General features: G+C 42.2%; 1 protein-coding gene across 2 annotated transcripts in view; it reads left to right on the top strand.

Moving 5' to 3' along the window:
* The first annotated feature begins 3,630 nt into the window (after positions 1 to 3,630).
* The window catches only part of il23r (interleukin 23 receptor), a 22,746-nt gene continuing 5,185 nt past the window's right edge, over positions 3,631 to 21,191 (top strand). The window contains exons 1-17 of one of the 2 annotated variants that reach the window (XM_090235820.1): positions 3,631 to 3,787; positions 4,272 to 4,322; positions 5,716 to 5,796; positions 7,231 to 7,378; positions 7,559 to 7,731; positions 7,941 to 8,064; positions 8,546 to 8,712; positions 10,896 to 11,032; positions 11,192 to 11,402; positions 11,611 to 11,693; positions 12,062 to 12,269; positions 12,418 to 12,618; positions 16,337 to 16,435; positions 16,632 to 16,790; positions 19,438 to 19,590; positions 19,913 to 20,000; positions 20,369 to 20,459. In XM_090235820.1, the coding sequence (XP_090091946.1) occupies positions 5,742 to 5,796; positions 7,231 to 7,378; positions 7,559 to 7,731; positions 7,941 to 8,064; positions 8,546 to 8,712; positions 10,896 to 11,032; positions 11,192 to 11,402; positions 11,611 to 11,693; positions 12,062 to 12,269; positions 12,418 to 12,618; positions 16,337 to 16,435; positions 16,632 to 16,790; positions 19,438 to 19,590; positions 19,913 to 20,000; positions 20,369 to 20,459 (2,097 nt within the window). In that variant the 5' untranslated portion in view covers positions 3,631 to 3,787; positions 4,272 to 4,322; positions 5,716 to 5,741. Of the gene's footprint in view, positions 3,788 to 4,126; positions 4,323 to 5,715; positions 5,797 to 7,230; positions 7,379 to 7,558; positions 7,732 to 7,940; positions 8,065 to 8,545; positions 8,713 to 10,895; positions 11,033 to 11,191; positions 11,403 to 11,610; positions 11,694 to 12,061; positions 12,270 to 12,417; positions 12,619 to 16,336; positions 16,436 to 16,631; positions 16,791 to 19,437; positions 19,591 to 19,912; positions 20,001 to 20,368; positions 20,460 to 21,191 lie in introns of those variants that run through there. The other variant, XM_036978288.2, reaches the window with a different exon arrangement.

The following is a 21,191-nucleotide window of genomic DNA, read 5'->3' as shown; positions in this document are numbered from 1 at the left end:
TCTAGGAGACAGAACGCGTCTCCTTCCTGAGCGGTATGACGGCTGTGTTGTCCCATGGTGTTTATAGTTGCGTACTATTGTTTGTACAGATGAACATGCTACCTTCAGGAATTTGGAAATTGCTCCCAAAGATGAATCAGACCTGTGGAGGTCTACACTTTTTCTTCTGAGGTCTTGGCTGATAACTTTTGATTTTCCCATGATGTGTCAAGCAAGAGGCACTGAGTTTGAAGGTAGGCCTTGAAATACATCCACAGGTAGACCACCTTGACTCAAAGAATGTCAATTAGCCTATCAGAAGCTTCTAAAGCCATGACATCCTTTTCTGGAATTTTCCAAACTGTTTAAAGGCAGCAGTCAACTTAGTGTATGTACATTTCTGACCCACTGGAATTGTGATAATCTGTGAAATAATGTGAAATAATCTGTATGTAAACAATTGTTGGAAAACGTACTTGTGTCATGCACAAAGTAGATGTCCTAACCGACTTGTCAAAACTATAGTTTGTTAACAAGAAATTTGTGGAGTCATTGAAAAACTAGTTTTAATGACTCCAACCTAAGTGTATGTAAGTAAACCTCCAACTTCAACTGTATAGTTTACACCCAGTATAGGCCTATGTAACTATTTCCTGTGTCCAATATTTCAAATTAGTTTTCAATTGGGAGGCAGAGGGGTAGGCATGGGTGGGCCTGGCTGGACACATGCTCATCCACTGGTTGAGCAAAAACAAAAAAATAACACATTATTATTAGAAAATACACCACTGGCGAAGGTATCAAGACTAGTTGACTAGTGAAAACTGTTTCTTGGCCATCAACTGTACTCTTCACATGAGTGACCCACAAAAGAGTGAGGAGGAGGAGAATGACAATAAGAAGAGGACTGCAGGGTATGATCCTCTCGCAAGAGTCAAGCCCATTTACATTTATAATTGATATCTGTTTTCCAAATATTTCTTGCAAATAGTTCTTCTTAATGTGGGACCAATACCATTTAGGCTTATTCAATGTGTAATAGCAGTGGAATTACCCCATTCTGACAATTTGGAGAGGTTGAAAGGACACTTGGATGCACCCTTTCCATTTTATGTCTATATTTGATAAGCTACCCATGAAAGGGCGGAAAACAGCCCATATTAATATATATATAGCCTTAGAAATAAAGTTCATGAAATCAATAACTTGCTACCAACAGATAACCTTCATATATTAGCAATTTCTGAGACTCAGATAATTAATTTGATGATACAGCAGTGGCAATACAAGGTTATAACATCTACAGAAGAGACAGAAATGCTTATGGAGGAGGTGTTGCTGTATACACTACCATTCAAATGTTTGGGGTCACTTAGAAATATCCTTGTTTTTGAAAGAAAAGCACATTTTTTGTCCATTAAAATAACATCAAATTGATCAGTAAAACAGTGTAGATATTGTTAATGTTGTGAATTACTATTGTAGCTGGAAATGGCAGATTTTTTATGGAATATCTACATAGGCGCGCCAAGGCCCATTATCAGTAACCATGACTCCTGTGTTCCAATGGCACATTGTGTTAGCTAATCCAAGTTTATCATTTTAAAAGGCTAATTGATCATTAGAAAACCCTTTTGCAAAAAACTGTTGTTCTGATTAAAGATTCAATAAAACTGTCCTTCTTTAGACTAGTTGAGTATCTGGAGCATCAGCATTTGTGGGTTCGATTACAGGCTCAAAATGGCCAGAAACAAATAACTTTCTTCTGAAACCTGTCAGTCTATTCTTGTTCTGAGAAATGAAGGCTATTCCATGGGAGAAATTGCCAAGAAACTGAAGATCTTGTACAATGCTGTGTACTACTCCCTTCTTAGAACAGCGCAAACGGGCTTTAACCAGAATAGAACTGAGCAAGAGGACAAGTGCATTAGAGTGTCCAGTTTGAGAAACAGATGCTTCACAAGTCCTCAACTGGCAGCTTCATTAAATAGTCCCCGCAAAACACTAGTCTCAACATCAACAGTGAAGAGGCGACTCCGGGATGCTGGCCTGCTAGGCAGAGTTGCAAAGAAAAAAACTTATCTCAGACTGGCCAATAAAAATTAAATATTAAGATGGGCAAAAGAACACAAACACTAGACAGAGGAACTCTGCCTAGAAGGCCAGCATCCCGGAGACGCCTCTTCACTGTTGACGTTGAGACTGCAATGTAGCAGCCACATGGCAAAGTTGCCACATTATGACTAACTGTATAAATCATCCATGGCTTTTGGTAGCTATTGTTAGGTTTGTGCTAATGTTAGCCTTGAGCGCTGAATGTCACAAAAGTTTAGGGATAACAAGTATCATTCACTTGATACATGGAGGGACTGTTGTCAATGCTGTAGGTGATGTCTATCACCTTGGGTACGAAGTATCCCCCCAGTGTTGCGTCTTTGCTAGCCATCTTGGGGAAACCCAGCGGCACAATGTTGCCCATCCTCTGTGTCTCATGGATGACAGTGTCAGTGTAGGACATGTTGGGTCTGTCAGACATGCCTATCACTCTGTTTATCTCAGCCTGGACCTTCCCTGGAGGGAAAAGGTGAAGGGATCAATCAATTGATCAATAGATCAATCAAATAATCAACCAATCAATCACGTGGGTGCTGTGGAAGAGTCGACTCCCCCTGTATCTCTGGGTTGTTCATCATGTAGACCAGGGCCTAGCATAAAGGGGTGGCAACGGTCTTCATCCCAGCCTCGATCAGGTCCAGGGTACATACCATTAGGGTCTCTGTATTGAACATTGACAGACTGAGTTTCAGAATCCACACAGAGCCAACCAACTGTTAAGAACTCTTTCTATTTTTTAAAATATTTTTTATATATATTGACTTTCAATGTGTTCCAAAACAACAGCCTACCTGTTGGTTGCCTACCTGTTGGTTGCCCTACTCCTTCTCATTTCTGTAACTTTTAATTCTGTAATTTCATCCATTTTGCATTGCTTTAGTAAACTCTCACTCCAATTGCTAACATTGAAAGTCAATATATATAAAAAATATTTTAAAAAAATAAAAAGAGTTCTTAACAGGGCATCTGTCATAAATGAAAATCAGTGCTCTCCCTTTCCATTACAAAAACATGGTTCCCACACCCTGCTGAACACGGGGTTTCGATTAGTTTCAAATACCACCGACACCAACATCTTCCCATTATAAAATGACTCCACTGACAACTATAGGGCAAAACGTCAGAAACGTCATCACTTATGACCTTTTTAATCTGAACATGGACTGTTTGAAGAGTTTTATCTCAAGTTTTTTGTGATCTGTTCTGGTTGGATTTCCCCTCCAGCCCTTTGATGATGGAGATGGAAACTGACTGGGGTAAAGAAATCAGAAATCTAGAGCAACATGACCGAGCTTCCAGCCCTCACACACGTACACTTTTCATTCACACTCTTCTCAAGACACACACATGCTCGTCACAATGGAAGAGGCACATGTATAGCTTCCTAATCAATATCTGTTATATTTGGAAGCCTCTCTCACACACACACACACACACACACACACACACACACACACCACACACACACACACACACACACACACACACACACACACACACACACACACACACACACACACACACACACACACACACACACACACACACACACACACACACACACACACACACACACACACACACACACACACACACGTATACTGTAGTAATCACATGTTCGATCTATGGTCTTTATAGAATGCATTTGGGACACCATGTGTGGAGTATGCACCTCTGATGAGGAGATGGGACTGTGAGTAGTGCATTGGATTTAACTTGACCGGCATGCATGGTTGGTGGGGTTTTCACTTTTCAATTGATTCCATTGTAGCAAACAAACTAGATCAAAGATACCATTAAACACACCACAAAATTGCATAACATGGCAGCACTTAATTATTGCAGCCATACCAACAATGATATGCAGGAATATAGTCTACTTTGTAATCTGCTAACAACACATTTAGTGAAAACAGGTATTGAGGACACCGACCTCTGAGTTAGCTGAGTAAACAGAACCGCTGTGGTTCCTTAAGTGGGGCAAAGTAACATACAAAGTTTCTCATAAAATACCTCAGATCTAGGTCATTGCCTCCTTTAAAGAAGTTTCAACACCAAGTATAAGAACAAAGATGACAAAAACATCTTGCAAACAAGTCGTCAGTAAATTACGGTTTAGTAATACCTGGAATATGCTGAATGTTAATTTTTATTTTACTATTTGACATAATCCACAGATGTGTTATCAGTCCTCTTCAAAGAAGGAATGTGGACACTTTAACATGCTGGTGAGTAACAGTCATCCAAATGTCTTTATCTTGACATTATACCAATACAAAAAACTAGAGAGATCTGGGCAAATAGAAGACTGAAGGAGGTAGACAGACGAAGTGTCATTGTATTACTATTTCAACATGTTGCTTTCTTATTATGTACTTCACTTATCCTAAGATGACTTTAAGAATGTGTTAGGATTTATGTTCTAAAATCATGTGCATACAAAGGTCAAGTTTAATAAGGTCACATATCTCATGTGTGCAGTTCATGTGCAGACACTGTGAAAAACTTAAAGTTGAAGTCTGAAGTTCACATACACCTTAGCCAAATACATTTCAACTCAGTTTTTCACAATTCCTGACATTTAATCAGAGTAAAAATTCCCTGTCTTTGGTCTGTCAGGATCACCACTTTATTTTAAGAATGTGAAATGGCAGAATAATAGTAGAGAGAATGATTTATTTCAGCTTTTATTTATTTCATCACATTCCCAGTGGGTCAGACGTTTACATACACTCAATTAGTATTTGCTAGCATTGCCTTTATATTGTTTAACTTGGGTCAAACGTTTCCACAAGCTTCCTACAATAAGTTGGGTGAAGTTTGGCCCATTCCTCCTGACAGAGCCGGTGTAACTGAGTCAGGTTTGTAGGACTCCTTGCTCACACACACTTTTTCAGTTCTGACCACAAATTTTCTATAGGATTGTGGTCTTTGTGATGGCCACTCCAATAGCTCCAATACCTTGACTTTGTTGTCCTTAAGCCATTTTTCCACAACTTTGGAAGTATGCTTGGGATCATTGTCCATTTGGAAGATATAGATAATTTTGTACCTGTTCCTCCAGCATCTTCACAAGGTCCTTGGAATTGTGATACAGTGAATTATACGTGAAATAATCTGTCTGTAAACAATGCATAAAGTAGATGTCCTAACCGACTTGCCAAAACTATAGTTTGTTAACAAGAAATTTGTGGAGTGGTTGAAAAACTAGGTTTAATGACTCCAACCTAAGTGTATGTAAACTTCCGACTTCAACTGTATATATCTGTCATGTATCCTATTCCATTCACTTAGCTATCACGATTTCAACTGCCTCTACTTCGGTTAATTCATGTTATCTACTGTATACAGACATTTCTAAGAGGAAGAGCATGGCCAGATCTTGTCTCTCTCTCTCTTGGCAAAAACATAACTAGTGCTAAAATTAGCTCAAACATATCAACCAATATGTTCAGTACTCAACATTTCATTGCTCTTATTAATGACATATAATTCTGGCATTGAGATCAGGTTGGTTATTTTTGATATATGAGGCTACAGTTGTTTGTGGCCAATTTGATCTCTCATCACAATCAAGATCAAATGTTCAGCTGAAAAGGATTTGTGCTAATGTGTCTGTAGACACGGAGAGCCAGAGAACAGGTGAGATGAGTCTCTTCAGAACCATTTGGAGGACTACCGTCATATTTCTCTTGTCCAGATGTAAGTGATTCCTGTATTTTTGTAATATGGAAATAAATAATGTTGTGCATTACATTTTACATTCCAATAAATGTTTAGTTTAACATTGTTTATTATTGCTTAACATTCCAGAGTTGGTTCATTCCTCTCTAGAGAGAACTGCCCGTGACATCACAATACAGTGCATTTGGAAAGTATTCAGACCCCTTGTATTTTTCCACATTTTGTTACATTACAGCTTTATTCTAAAGTGATTAAATTGTTCCCCCCCTCATTAATCTACACAAAATACCCCATAATGAAAAAACATTTTTGAAATGTTTTGCTAATTAAAAAAACAACAACTGACATATCATATTTACATAAGTATTCAGACCCTTTTCCTCAGCACTTTGTTGAAGCACTTTTGCCAGCGATTACAGCCTTGAGTCTTCTTGGGTACAAGCTTGGCACACCTGATTTGGGAAATTCTCCCATTCTTCTCTGCAGATCCTCTCAAGCTATGTCAGGTTGGATGGGGAGCGTCGCTGCACAGCTATTTTCAGGTCTTTCCAGAGATGTTTGATCGGGTTCAAGTCCGTGCTCTGGCTGGGCCACTCAAGGACATTCAGAGACTTGTCCCAAAGCCACTAATGCGTTGTCTTGGCTGTGTGCTTAGGGTCATTGTCCTGTTGGAAGTTGAACCTCCACCCCAGTCTGAGGTCCTGAGCACTCTAGATCAGGTTTTCATCAAGGATCTCTCCGTACTTTGCTCCATTCAGCTTTCCCTCGATCCTAACTAGTCTCCCAGTCCCTGCCGCTGAAAAACATGCCCACAGCATGATGCTGCCACCACCATGCTTCACCGTAGGAGCAGTGCATTCAGGCCAAAGAGTTCAATCTTGATTTCGTCAGACCATTGAATCTTGTTTCTCATGGTCTGAGAGTCCTTTAGGTGCCTTTTGGCAACTCCAAGCGGACTGTTATGTGCCTTTTACTAAGGAGTGGCTTCAGTCTGGACACTCTACCATAGAGGCCTGATTGGTGGAGTGCTGCACAGATGGTTGTCCTTCTGGAATGTTCTCCCATTTCCACAGAGGAACTCTGGAGCTCTGTCAGAGTGACCATTCAGTTATTGGTCACCTCCCTGACCAAGGCCCTTCTCCTCCGATTGCTCAGTTTGGCTGAGCGGTCAGCTCTAGGAAGAGTGTTGGTGGCTTGGATTTTGCTCTGAAATGCACTGTCAACTGTGGAACCTTATGTAGACAGGTGTGTGCTCAATGTTGAGTCTCATAGCAAAGGGTCTGAATACTTATGTAAAAAAAAAATGGGGGGGTATTGTGTGTAGATTGATGAGGATAAAATAGTATTTAATACATTTTAGGATAAGGCTGTAACTTAACAAAATGTGGAAAAATCAAGGGGTCTGAATACTTTCCGAATTCACTGTATGTAACATGTTGTGTTTGTGGACAGGTACATTCCAGGTTCCAGCCAACCCCTTAGGTCCGAGAATGGGTATCATCTGTCAGGGGTCTGTGACTGTAGAACCTGGGCCACTCTTTCGCATGGGTTCCAACCTTACAGTGTACTGCACAACCACAAAGCCCAACTGTGGCCAGAGGTCTGTCTGTCGGTCGATCGGTCGGTAGATAGATAGATAGATAGATAGGTGTCAATTGGTTAGTGTTTGTCTGCCTGCCTGCCTATATGTTTGTATATAGAGAGGAAGGAGAGTGACATAATGAAGAGAAGGGAACAGAGAGAGACATTTTGTAGTATTGAAACCTCTTTGTGTTGTCAGTTTATCTGTGGAACTGAATGGGCAGGACCAGACGGCACTAGAGATCTTGAACTGTTCCACTGTCCGGCTGAGACTGACTAACCTCCGCACACCAAACTCCATTCTGGTCTGTAGGCTGCGGCAAACAGACGGACGCATACAGACTGTTTGTGGGCTAGACCTACACACTGGATGTACGTCTACTGTCTTTAGATTCTGGATGTTATCTTTGCAGTGTTGCTTCCTCTCTGGCTGGTTGTTGTTGCAGCAAATTAGCATTAGTTCTCACTTGACCAATTCTGGACTCTTATGAAATAGTAAAACAAATATTTGAGATGTTATTCAGAGCAATTGCTAGACCCTGTAAGGGTGTGCTGTATACTATTGCTCTACTTCCCTGCAGATCCTCCTGATGAGCCCAGTGGTATAGCCTGCCAGGCTTCCAGGGACTCAGAGGAGATCACCTGTAGCTGGAGCATAGGACGGGAAACACACCTGGTCACAACCTACAGTGTCTCAGTCAGGAGGTGAGCTGGGTGATGAGCCCTGTAGTGTGGTAAAGTCTGCTCACTGTATTTTCCTCCACCTTGGGCTAGGGTTACCACATCAGAAATATATTGTGAATAGATGTGTAGCTACACTCTTAGACAAAAGGGTTCCAAAAGGGTTATTCAGCTGTCCCCATAGAATAACCCTTTTTGGTTCCAGGTAAGAAACCTTTTTGTTTCCAGGTAGAACCCTCTGAGGAAAGAATTCTACATTGAACCCAAAAAGGGTTCAAGCTGGAACCAACACGGGTTCTTCAAATAATTATCTTATGGGAACAGCCAAAGAAACTTTTTAGGTTCTAGATAGCACTTTTTTTTCTAACAGTGTAGTATACACAAAATCAACCTTTTATGTACGTGGCTTAAGCACTTAAACATAATAATTAACAGATTCAAGGCAAGGAAAGCTTTTTCCCATTTGTCCTTCTCTGGAAAAGTAATGTGACTTGCTTATCCACAGTGTGAACAGAGCCCAGGTGTTTCACCATGGGATTCAGGGTACTGGTGTGTTCAGTATTCCACGGTTGGAGCTGGATGAGAATGAACAGTACCAGCTGAGTATAAGAGCTCACAACCACCTGGGAACATCACTGTCCCAACCCTTCAACTTCTCTGTCAATGATGTAGGTAAGTTCATGTCTCTGAATACATACATACATACACACACACACACACACACACACACACACACACACACACACACACACACACACACACACACACACATACACACATACAGTGCCTTGCGAAAGTATTCGGCCCCCTTGAACTTTGCGACCTTTTGCCACATTTCAGGCTTCAAACATAAAGATATAAAACTGTACTTTTTTTTGTGAAGAATCAACAACAAGTGGGACACAATCATGAAGTGGAACGACATTTATTGGATATTTCAAACTTTTTTAACAAATCAAAAACTGAAAAATTGGGCGTGCAAAATTATTCAGACCCCTTAAGTTAATACTTTGTAGCGCCACCTTTTGCTGCGATTACAGCTGTAAGTCGCTTGGGGTATGTCTCTATCAGTTTTGCACATCGAGAGACTGACATTTTTTCCCATTCCTCCTTGCAAAACAGCTCGAGCTCAGTGAGGTTGGATGGAGAGCATTTGTGAACAGCAGTTTTCAGTTCTTTCCACAGATTCTCGATTGGATTCAGGTCTGAACTTTGACTTGGCCATTCTAAAACCTGGATATGTTTATTTTTGAACCATTCCATTGTAGATTTTGCTTTATGTTTTGGATCATTGTCTTGTTGGAAGACAAATCTCTGTCCCAGTCTCAGGTCTTTTGCAGACTCCATCAGGTTTTCTTCCAGAATGGTCCTGTATTTGGCTCCATCCATCTTCCCATCAATTTTAACCATCTTCCCTGTTCCTGCTGAAGAAAAGCAGGCCCAAACCATGATGCTGCCACCAACATGTTTGACAGTGGGGATGGTGTGTTCAGGGTGTTGCTTTTACGCCAAACATAACGTTTGCATTGTTGCCAAGAAGTTCAATTTTGGTTTCATCTGACCAGAGCACCTTCTTCCACATGTTTGGTGTGTCTCCCAGGTGGCTTGTGGCAAACTTTAAACAACACTTTTTATGAATATCTTTAAGAAATGGCTTTCTTCTTGCCACTCTTCCATAAAGGCCAGATTTGTGCAATATACGACTGATTGTTGTCCTATGGACAGAGTCTCCCACCTCAGCTGTAGATCTCTGCAGTTCATCCAGAGTGATCATGGGCCTCTTGGCTGCATCTCTGATCAGTCTTCTCCTTGTATGAGCTGAAAGTTTAGAGGGACGGCCAGGTATTGGTAGATTTGCAGTGGTCTGATACTCCTTCCATTTCAATATTATCGCTTGCACAGTGCTCCTTGGGATGTTTAAAGCTTGGGAAATCTTTTTGTATCCAAATCCGGCTTTAAACTTCTTCACAACAGTATCTCGGACCTGCCTGGTGTGTTCCTTGTTCTTCATGATGCTCTCTGCGCTTTTGACGGACCTCTGAGACTATCACAGTGCAGGTGCATTTATACGGAGACTTGATTACACACAGGTGGATTGTATTTATCATCATTAGTCATTTAGGTCAACATTGGATCATTCAGAGATCCTCACTGAACTTCTGGAGAGAGATTGCTGCACTGATAGTAAAGGGGCTGAATAATTTTGCACGCCCAATTTTTCAGTTTTTGATTTGTTAAAAAAGTTTGAAATATCCAATAAATGTCGTTCCACGTCATGATTGTGTCCCACTTGTTGTTGATTCTTCACAAAAATTACAGTTTTATATCTTTATGTTTGAAGCCTGAAATGTGGCAAAAGGTCGCAAAGTTCAAGGGGGCCGAATACTTTCGCAAGGCACTGTACATACATACAAGTTTTTTTATATCTTCATATATTTTGTTACCATAACAGATGTGCACACGCCACTACCACCACATCGCATCTCACTCTGGTGCTGGGAATAAAACAAATAAAAATACATTTAAAAAATCCTTGTAAATATATACATAATGTTCTCTCATATCTGAAAACGTTTATGGGTTTTGCATGTGAAGTAATTACTCATCCTGTAACTTGTTCCTTTTAAGGACATCTTGCTGTGAAATCCTCTGATATGGTTTGAGTTTGACATTGTTTTCAAAGGATCGGCTTCCTGCATGTATTGTCTCTATGTGCTGATTAATACCAGGACTGTCAATGTTAATAAACCGTAAATGAACAGGACATTGGGGCATAACAACTATTAAATGATGAGAACATCCCATTAAGCCCATCTAGGTTTGTAATTTACCTGATGTGTCTCTTGGCATTGCAGTGATTCCAGACACCCCTCAGATCATGAAGCTGGAGTTTTGGAGTGGCTCCAGGGCGGCTGTATTGCACTGGAACTGCTCTGAATACCCCAAACCTTTAAGACCCCACGTCAGGCTCAGAACAGGCAATGGCTCCTGGGTGAGTTATATTATATTGTCGTCATCAACATCCCCATTCCTCACCTTGGTTGCATCTAAATGTTCCAATACTGTACATGCACTCTCACAGTTGGACTAATACAAGAATAAAGAGAAGAAGTATGAGTGAATGCCATTATCTGTTGGTGTTTTTGTGCAGCTGGAGCTACACTTGGATCCTAGCAGAGGCCTGGTCAAGGTGGAGGGCCTGAAGCCCATGACGCAGTATGAGTTCCAGATCAGAGTCTGTTTCTCCATAGAGAGGCCAACCTCTGCACAGAGGCCCACCCCTGCGCTCAGGCCCTCCTCCACCCAAAGGCCCCTCTGCAGTAGATGGAGCCCATCAGCTAGTAAAACAAGCCCAGGCATAGGTAAGCCCAGAGCCCAGCATGGTTTTTAAATAATGCACGTTTCAGAGAGAGCCTGTTCACACATTACAGTGAGGGTTGGAAGTCACTGACAACAGATTCTTTTGACAGTGTTGTGGAAGTTGTCTAAAGAAAAAGTCTAAATGTAGATATTTTTACTAACCTGTAAAGTGTTGTCATCAGAGTAACTTGTTCTCCTTTATGTTTTCAGCCCCCACTAGAGAGCTGGATGTCTGGAGGGTGTTGGGTATCCCAGGGGTGGATGGGGTTCAGGATGTGACTGTACTATGGAAGGTATCTGCAGAAACACTATCAGTTTTGATTGGTTGGTTAGCACGCTTAGCAACAAAAAGCTGTTCTTTGACCCCAAGAACTTTAAAGAAGATCAAATAGCATACCATGGTGGACTGTTGGTGGTAATTATATTGTTTGAGGTTGTGATTTTTCAATGGTGTTCTGTAGAGCTTTAATCCTTAAATTTAGTTTGGATGATAAACGTGGATAATACTACATGGAAAGGAGATCTTTATCTATTTATCTCTCTGTCTCACCTCTCTCTGTCTCACCTCTCTCTGTCTCACCTCTCTCTGTCTCACCTCTCTCCGTCTCACCTTTCCTCTTTTCTTCCCTCTCTCCATCTGTTCCCCCCTCTCTCTCCTCAGCCCCTGTCTCCAGGTGACTATAGTGGTCATGTGTTGAGGTATGAGCTGGTCTACCTGCATGAGGGTCAGAGACAGGAGGAGGTCACCTATCCTGCTGGTGCCACCCAGTGTTCTGTCCAGGTGTCACCTGGGGTTCAGGAGTTGTTTGTAAGGGCTGTCACCTCCTACGGGACATCTCCACCTGCTACCATACAGCTCAAACACACAGGTGAGAAAATATACTTGCTACCATACAGCTCACACACACAGGTGAGAATATACACCTGCTACTACACACCTCCCAGACACAGGTTGACTTGTTTTTCACTTAAGTAATTGTGATATGATGAACACCGACCATATTCTTTGTATTACAGGTGTGTCTGGGCCTGTTCTGAGAAGCCTCAGTCCGGCAAACGTAGAAGGAGGGGATGTAGTTGCCCTGTCCTGGTCATGGGATGGATCTAGTGGGGCTGAAGCGGAGGTACTGTTGGGCTTTTTGGTGGAGTGGAAGAGTCAACATCAGGAACTGGGCTGGCAGAGAGTGGCCAGGGAGAGAAACACAACACTCATCACAGGTAAGTACATAAGTCAGAAACACAGACACAGTTCTGACCGTGTCTTTGTATACAAACTGCTGCTGATTCTGACAATGCATGTGATGGGGCAATGCTCATCATCAACCACAAGAGGTAGCTAGTGGAGAGAATTGACTATTTTGGACTACTGAGATAGACTCATCAAATCAAATAAAATGTTATTAGTTACATGCGCCGAATACAACAGGTGTAGACCTAACTTACAAACCTCTAACCAACAATGCAGTTAAAATGAATAAGAATAAGAAATAAAAGTAACAAGTAATTAAAGAGCAGCAGTAAAATAACAATAGCGAGGCTATATACAGGGAGGTACCAGTACAGAGTCAATGTGCGGGGGCACCGGTTAGTCAAGGTAATTGAGGTAATATGTACATGTAGGTAGAGTTATCAAAGTGACTATGCATAGCATAGATGATAACAACAGAGAGTAGCAGTGGTGTAAAAGAGAGAGGGGGTTTGGGCAATGCAAATAGCCTGGGTAGCCATTTGATTAGATGTTCAGGAGTCTGGAGGGGTAGAAGATGGCTTGGGGGTAGAAGCTGTTTTGAAGCCTCTTGGACCTAGGCGTGGTGCTCTGGTACCGCTTGCCATGCGGCAGCAGAGAGAACAGTCTATGACTAGGGTGGCTGGAGTCCTTGACAATTTTTAGGGCCTTCCTCTGACACCGCCTGGTATAGAGGTCCTGGATGGCAGGAAGCTTGGCCCCAGTGATGTACTGGGCCGTACGCACTTGCCCTCTGTAGTGCCTTGCTGTCTGAGGCCGAGCAGTTGCCATACCAGGCAGTGATGCAACCAGGGAGGATGCTCTCGATGGTGCAGCTGTAGAACCTTTCGAGGATCTGAGGACCCATGCCAAGTCTTTTCAGTCTCCTGAGGGGAATAGGTTTTGTCGTGCCCTCTTCACGACTGCCTTGGTGTGCTTGGACCATGTTAGTTTGTAGGTGAAGTGGACACCAAGGAACTTGAAGCTCTCAACCTGCTCCACTACAGCCCCGTCGATGAGAATGGGGGTAGCTCGGTCCTTATTTTCCTGTAGTCCACAATTATCTCCTTTGTCTTGAGAGGTTGTTGTCCTGGCACCACATGGCCAGGTCTCTGACCACCTCCCTATAGGCCGTCCTGTCGTTTTCAGTGATCAGGCCTACCACTGTTGTGGCATCGGCAAACTTAATGATGGTGTTGGAGTCGTGCCTGACCGTGCAGTCATGAATGAACAGGGAGTACTGAGGGGACTGAGCACAGGGGCCCCTGTGTTGAGGATCAGCGTGGCGGATGCGTTGTTACCTACCCTTACCACCTGGGGGTGTCCTGTCAGGAAGTCCAGGATCCAGTTGCAGAGGGAGGTCCCAGGGTCCTTAGCTTATTGATGAGCTTTGAGGGTACTATGGTGTTGAACGCTGAACTGTAGTCAATGAATAGCATTCTCACATAGGTGTTCCTTTTGTCCAGGTGGGAAAGGGCAATGTGGAGTGCAATAGGGATTACATCATCTGTGGATCTGTTAGGGTGGTATGCAAATTGGAGTGGGTCTAGGGTTTCTGGGATAGTGGAGTTGATGTGAGCCATGACCAGTCTTTCAAAGCACTTCATGGCTACAGACATGAGTGCTACGGGTCGGTTGTAATGATTCTCCTCTTCGTCTGAGGAAGAGTAGTCAAGATTGGACCAACATGCAGCGTGGTAAGTGTCCATGTTAATATTTTAATATAACAGAACACGCAACAAAAATAACAACGAGAATGTAAGAAACGAAACAGTCCTGTCAGGTGAAACAACACAAAACAGAAAACAACTACCCACAAACACAGGTGGGAACAGGCTACCTAAGTATGGTTCTCAATCAGAGACAACGATTGACAACTGCCTCTGATTGGGAACCATACCAGGCCAAACACAAAGAAGTACAAAACCGAGGACAAAACATAGAATGCCCACCCCAACTCACGCCCTGACCAAACAAAATAGAGACATAAAACAGGAACCTAGGTCAGGACGTGACATCGGTAGTAATTTAGGCAGGTTGCCTTAGTGTTCTTGGGCACAGGGACTATGGTGGTCTGCTTAAAACATGTTTGATTTACAGACTCAGACAGGGAGAGGTTGAAAATGTCAGTGAAGACACTTGCCAGTTGGTCAGTGCATGCTCGCAGTAATCCATCTGGCCCTGCGGGCTTGTGATTATTGAACTGTTTAAAGGTCTTACTCACATTGGTTGCGGAGAGCGTGATCACACAGTCTTCCGGAACAGCTGGTGTTCTCATGCATGTTTCAGTGTTATTTGCCTCGAAGCAAGCACAGAAGTAGTTTAGCTCATCTGGTAGGCTCGTGTCACTGGGCAGCTCTCAGCTGTGATTCCCTTTGTAGTCTGTAATGTAATGGCCGGTGTAGTACAATTCGATCTTAGTCCTGAATTGACGCTTTACCTATTTGATGATTCATCGGAGGGCATAGTGGGATTTATTATAAGCTTCCGGGTTAGAGTCCCGCTCCTTGAAAGTGGCGGTTCTAGCCTTTAGCTCAGTGCGGATGTTGCCTGTAATCCATGGCTTCTGGTTGGGGAATGTACGTTCGGTCACTGTGGGGACAACGGCATTGATACACTAATTGATGAAGCCAGGGACTGATGTGGTGTACTCCTCAATGCCATCTGAAGAATCCCGGAACATATTCCAGTCTGTGCTAGCAAAACAGTCCTGTAGCTTAGCATCTGCATCATCTGACCACTTTTTTATTGACTGAGTCACTGGTGTTTCCTGCTTTAATTTGTGCTTGTAAGCGGGAATCAGGAGGATAGAATTATGGTCAGATTTGCCAAATGGAGGGCGAGGGAGAGCTTTGTATACGTCTCTGTGTGTGGAGTAAAGGTGGTCCAGAGTTTTTTCCCTCTGGTTGCACATTTAACGTGCTGATAGAAATTTGGTAAGCTCATTGAGTGCGGTCTTAGTGCCAGCATCGGTCTGTGGTTGTATGTAGACAGGTAGATAGTGTGGTAGATAGTGTGGTCTACAGCTTATCATGAGATACTCTACCTCAGGCGAGCAGATCCTCGAGACTTTTAGATATTGTGCACCAGCTGTTATTTACAAAAATACATAGTCCGCCACCCCTTGTCTTACCAGACGCCGCTGTTCTATCCTGCCAGTGCAGCGTATAACCAGCCAGGTGTATGTGGATAATGTCGTCGTTCAGCCACGACTCCGTGAAGCATAAGATATTACAGTTTTTAATGTTCTGTTGGTAGTTTAATCTTCCGCACAGGTCATCAATTTTATTTTCCAAAGATTGCTCGTTTGCTAGCAGAATGGAAGGCAGTGGGGGTTTATTCGATCGCCTACGAATTCTCAGAAGGCAGCCTGACCTCCGGCTCCTTTTTCTCCGCCTTCTCTTCACATAAATGACGGGGATCTAGGCCTGTTCCCGGGAAAGCAGTATGTCATTCATGTTGGGCTCGTCAGACTCGTTAAAGGAACAAATGATTCTGCCAGTTCGTGGCGAGTAATCGCTGTTCTGATGTCCAGAAGTTATTTTCAGTCATAAGAGACGGTAGCAGCAACATTATGTACAAAATAAGTTTTAAAAATAAGTTACAAACAACGCAAATAAACAAACAAATGCAATTGGTCAGGAACACGTAAAATGTCAGCCTTCTCTGGCGCCATCTTATTCATGTATTATATGGTGTGTTTTGTTTCAGGTCTGACGCCGGGAGTGAGGTATAATGTGTCTCTGTATGCTGACACTACATGGGGTGTGTCCAACCCCTCATCTGGCCTGGTTTATTCCAGAGAAGATAGTAGGTTTACATGATTAGGAATTTGTGAAGTTATCCCTCATGTAAAATAACACATTGTGTTTTTGTTTGCTACTTTATGGTATTACTTTGCACTGCTATTTCGTTACTATCCCATTATATAAAGTAAACATAATGAGCTGTGGATTGTTCTTATTCTCCAGTGACAGTGTTCCCTGACTCCCTGTCTGTATTTAAGAACCTGTGTCGGTACCGAAGGTGTCAGTGTTGGCCCATGAAACCAGTCGGGTTCTGATCCAATGGGATGAGCTACCAGTGGACCAACAGAGAGGCTTCCTAACACACTACAACATCTACCTCAAGACACTGGACTCTGACACAGATCAGAATCAGAGGGGTGAGAGGATAGGAGTGTGTGTGTGTTGTAGTGTATGCATTATCAATATGCATGTGTGTGCATTTTCGGTATGTCTAAGGTGTTCTGCGCATACTCCAGTATTACAATGGAAAAAACATGTCACCTAAAAATGAATCTCGCCCACCAGCCGGCTCTCTCTCTGTCGCCAGCAATTCGTGCCTGGGGACGGGGTTACCTAGAAATCAACCTAGTGTAATTTCTTTGATTCGCACGCCTCACAAACCCACAGCTGAGAGAGCTGACACAGAGCTGAGACAGGGCTTTCCACCCTTTCACCACACAGAGAAAGACAACACCCCTCTCCTTAGTTCCAGTAATCTGTCTCTCTGAATCACACTGAATTAAACTGTACTGTACATCAGATGTAGAGGGAATAGACTGTGATATTATAAAGTACATCTCAAGAATCTTCAGGAAGTATACTCTGGGAGCCAAATGGACCTCCTCTCAGTCAATGGAAGAGAATGGATGTCTTGTTTGTTTGTATTAGTTAGTCTCAGTTAGCTACAGTGTGCAGTTTCAGGGCTTGGTGCTTCAGAGAATCAGAAGTTATTCTTAAACACCACAGCAGGATGTGGTTGTGTGCACATGCATATCCGACGCTAAAGTCAGACCTGAGTTGTTACCCAACATGCACCACTCCCGTTTGTGGACCCCTATACTGGTGCGGAAAGCAGCTAGAACAACTACTTTTCACCCTGTCCCTGTAGTGTAATGACTTGGTGTGATGAAAGCTGTGTGCAATACTGTAGTTTAACTGTTGTTGTCCTGGCTGTAACAACATGTTGTAGGGAATCTACAGAACCAGTCAAAAGTTTGGACACACCAACTCATTCAACGGGTTTTCTTTATTTTCACTATTTTCTACATTGTAGAATACTAGGGAAGACATCAAAACTATGAAATAACACATTTATGTCATAACCAAAAAAGTGTTAAATCAATCAAAATACATTTTAGATTTTAGATTCTTCAAAGTAGCCATCCTTTGCCTTGATGACAGCTTTGCACACTCTTGGCATTCTCTCAACAAGCTTTACCTGGAATGAGTTCCCACATATGTTGAGCCCTTGTTGGCTACTTTTCCTTCACTCTGCGGTTCAACTCATCCCAAACCACATCAATTGGGTTGAGGTCGGGTGATTGGGGAGGCCAGGCCATCTGATTTAGCACTCCATCACTCATCTTCTTGGTAAAATAGCCCTTACACAGCCTGGAGGTGTGTTGGGTTATTGTTCTGTTGAAAAACAAATGATAGTCCCACAAAGCGCAAACCAGATGGGATGGCGTATTGCTGCAGAATGCTGTGGTAGCCATGCTGGTTGTGTGCCTTGAATTCTAAATAAATCCCAGACAGTGTCACCAGCAAAGCACCCCCACACCATCACACCTCCTCCTCCATGCTTCACGGTGGGAACCACACATGCCGAGATCATCCGTTCACCTAATCTGCTTCTCACAAAGACACGGCGGTTGGAACCAAAAATTTAGACTTTTCTTCTTATTGGTGTCCATTAGAAGTGGTTTCTTTGCAGCAATTTGACCATGAAAGCCTGATTCATGCAGTCTCCTCTGAACAGTTGATGTTGAGATGTGTCTGTTACTTGAACTCTTTATGAATTCTTTATCTGGGCTGCAATTTCTTATCTGGGCTGCAATTTCTGAGGATGGTAACTTATTCTCTGCAGCAGAGGTAACGCTGGTTCTTCCTTTCCTGTGGTGGTCCTCATGAGAGCCAGTTTCATCATAGCTCTTGATGGTTTTTGCGACTATACTTGAAGAAACTTTCAAAGTTCTTGAATTTTAGGTGACTACCTCATGAAGCTGGTTGAGAGAATAGTGTGCAATGCTGTCATCAATGGAAAGGGTGGCTACTTTGGAGAATCTCAAATATATTTTGATTTGTTTAACACTTTCTTGGTTACTACATGATTCCATATGTGTTATTTCATAGTTTTGATGTCTTCAGTATTATTCTACAATGTAGAAAATAGTAAAAATAAATAAAAACCCTGGAATCAGTAGGTGTGTCTCAACTTCTGACTGGTACTGTATGTTAGGGGGTTATCTTGTCTGCTCTTTTGTGGATATACATTACTTATACTGACCTACACTTTGTGATAAATGCATTTGTAAGAACGTTACATTTAAAGTCGGAATCAGCAGTTGAAGCAATAACAAAGTATTCTCCCGCCGTTTTCAGAAAAAAGCTGAGAAATGGGGCTGGAGAAGTTTAACCAAATTCATAGACAGAGCTATGGATGCAAGGACTGACCATCCATGATATCAAAATTATAGTTATTACCATGTTTTCAGGCTATATAGTGTTTATTTCCATTTACTTTGTTTACAAACATTGGAGTAAACCAAGCTTATATTTTGGGTTCTGACAGGGTATGACAGTTGAACTGGGACCATGAGGCATTTGCTGCAGAATGTTATATTCCTGAAGTTATATTCTTCAGGAATCAATGGGTACAATTTTTTTTAAATAAAAAAAATGGATGAAGTATCTGCTGATTTCCCCTTTAATTGAGTTGGTGATTGATTGAGAGGTTGATTGATTGATTAATTGATTGTGTGCATGGTGAAATGCTATATCTCTGGTCCGCCGTCTTTTCTCCAGTGACTGTATCAGGGTCCATTACAGTGTCAGGGCCCAGTCAGAGGTGGCTGGAATGTCCTGAGGGGGCCGTGGCCCTCAGAGTGTCTGCCTCCACGGCTGCAGGGGAAGGACCACAGGGGGAGTGGCTACTCTCACACTCTCCAGTCACTGCAGGTCAGTCACATTCACTACCATGGCCATGTTCCAAACTTACTCACAACAACTCACTCCCTCCCTCAGCTCTGCAGGTCAGAAACATTCACAACTAGCCTTGTACGGACATCCTGATCTCGCAAGCTTGCATTCTTATTTGCTAGAATGTAAGCTTCCAAGATCAGGATTGTCGAAGAGGCTAATTCACAACCATGGCCACGTTCCAAACCAATCACGCCTTCTCTTCACTCTGTTCCAAACACATTATGATTGCCTCTCTGATGTCTTAACCTGTTCTTACAGTGTGCTGTCGTTTACTAACATGTACCCTGTTCTTCTCTAGTTGGGATGGTGGCTGGCATGTCGCTCGTGGCAACCATTGTCATGGTGATAGTGGCGAACCTGATGTGTTGGAGCTGTGTGAGGAAAAGGTACCAAGCTGGTGGCGCTTGCGTTTATAATCCTGTTTCAGCTGTTTATGCTTTAGTTGACGTGGTAACAGACAGTGTATACTTTCTGGTACTTACTTTCCAAAGAAGTACTGTACTCTTTCTGTTTTTAAGCTTACCGTGCTATTGAGGTTGACATTTTTGACTGTGGTGAACAATGTGGTTAACACATCTGTTTGCATGTGATATTTACTGCATGCACTGTAATGCACTGTGTTGCCTAAAGAGCTGAGAAAAACTGGTCACAACAACACTATCACAAAAACAATACAACCCCAATATGACTAAGTGATCAACAGCAAACAAGCAGTAAACAACCCAGCTCATTATGAGACTTCCATTCCCTGCAGGATCAAACAGACATGTTTATCCCTGGGTCCTGTCTGGCTTTCTGAGAACCTCCCCAAGCCTGGAAACAGCAATGCTATCAGACTACTGAAGGTAATCTACTAACATAAAAATGGTATCTTCACCTCCCTGTCTACATTTTCAGAATGCAATATAAATGCATCTATATCGTTCAGAATGCAATATAAATGCATCTATATCGTTCAGAGTGCAATATAAATGCATCTATATCGTTCAGAATGCAATATAAATGCATCTATATCGTTCAGAATGCAATATAAATGCATCTATATCGTTCAGAATGCAATATAAATGCATCTATATCGTTCAGAATGCAATATAAATGCAGTGCAACCTTTGATGTTATTGATCATACATTTTTATTTAAAAAATGCACTTTCTATGGCTTCACATCACCTGACATCACATGGTTGGAGAGTTATTTATCCAACAGAAACCAGAGAGTGTTCTTCAAAGGAAGCTTCTCTAACATCAGATATGTACAGTTCGGTGTCCCTCATGGCAGTTTCCTTGGGCCATTACTCTTTTCTATTTTTACAAATTATTTGCCACTGGTCTTACACAAAGCTAAAATAACTATGTTGTGGAGGATTCCACAATCTACATGCCAGCACCTAAAGCTAGTGAGTTTGCAGGAGTTAGAGTCAGTATCCGAATGGGTGATTAATAATAAACTGGTCTTAAATACACTGCTCAAAAAAATAAATGGAACACTAAAATAACACATCCTAGATCTGAATGAATGAAATATTCTTATTAAATACTTTTTTCTTTACATAGTTGAATGTGCCAACAACAAAATCA

The sequence above is a fragment of the Oncorhynchus mykiss genome, chromosome 5, assembly GCF_057628025.1.
Source record: "Oncorhynchus mykiss isolate SJ-2025 chromosome 5, ASM5762802v1, whole genome shotgun sequence".
In the NCBI taxonomy this organism is placed as follows: domain Eukaryota; kingdom Metazoa; phylum Chordata; class Actinopteri; order Salmoniformes; family Salmonidae; genus Oncorhynchus; species Oncorhynchus mykiss.
The sequence above is the reverse complement of the archived record's forward strand: the minus strand, read 5'-3'. Positions and strand labels throughout refer to the sequence as shown.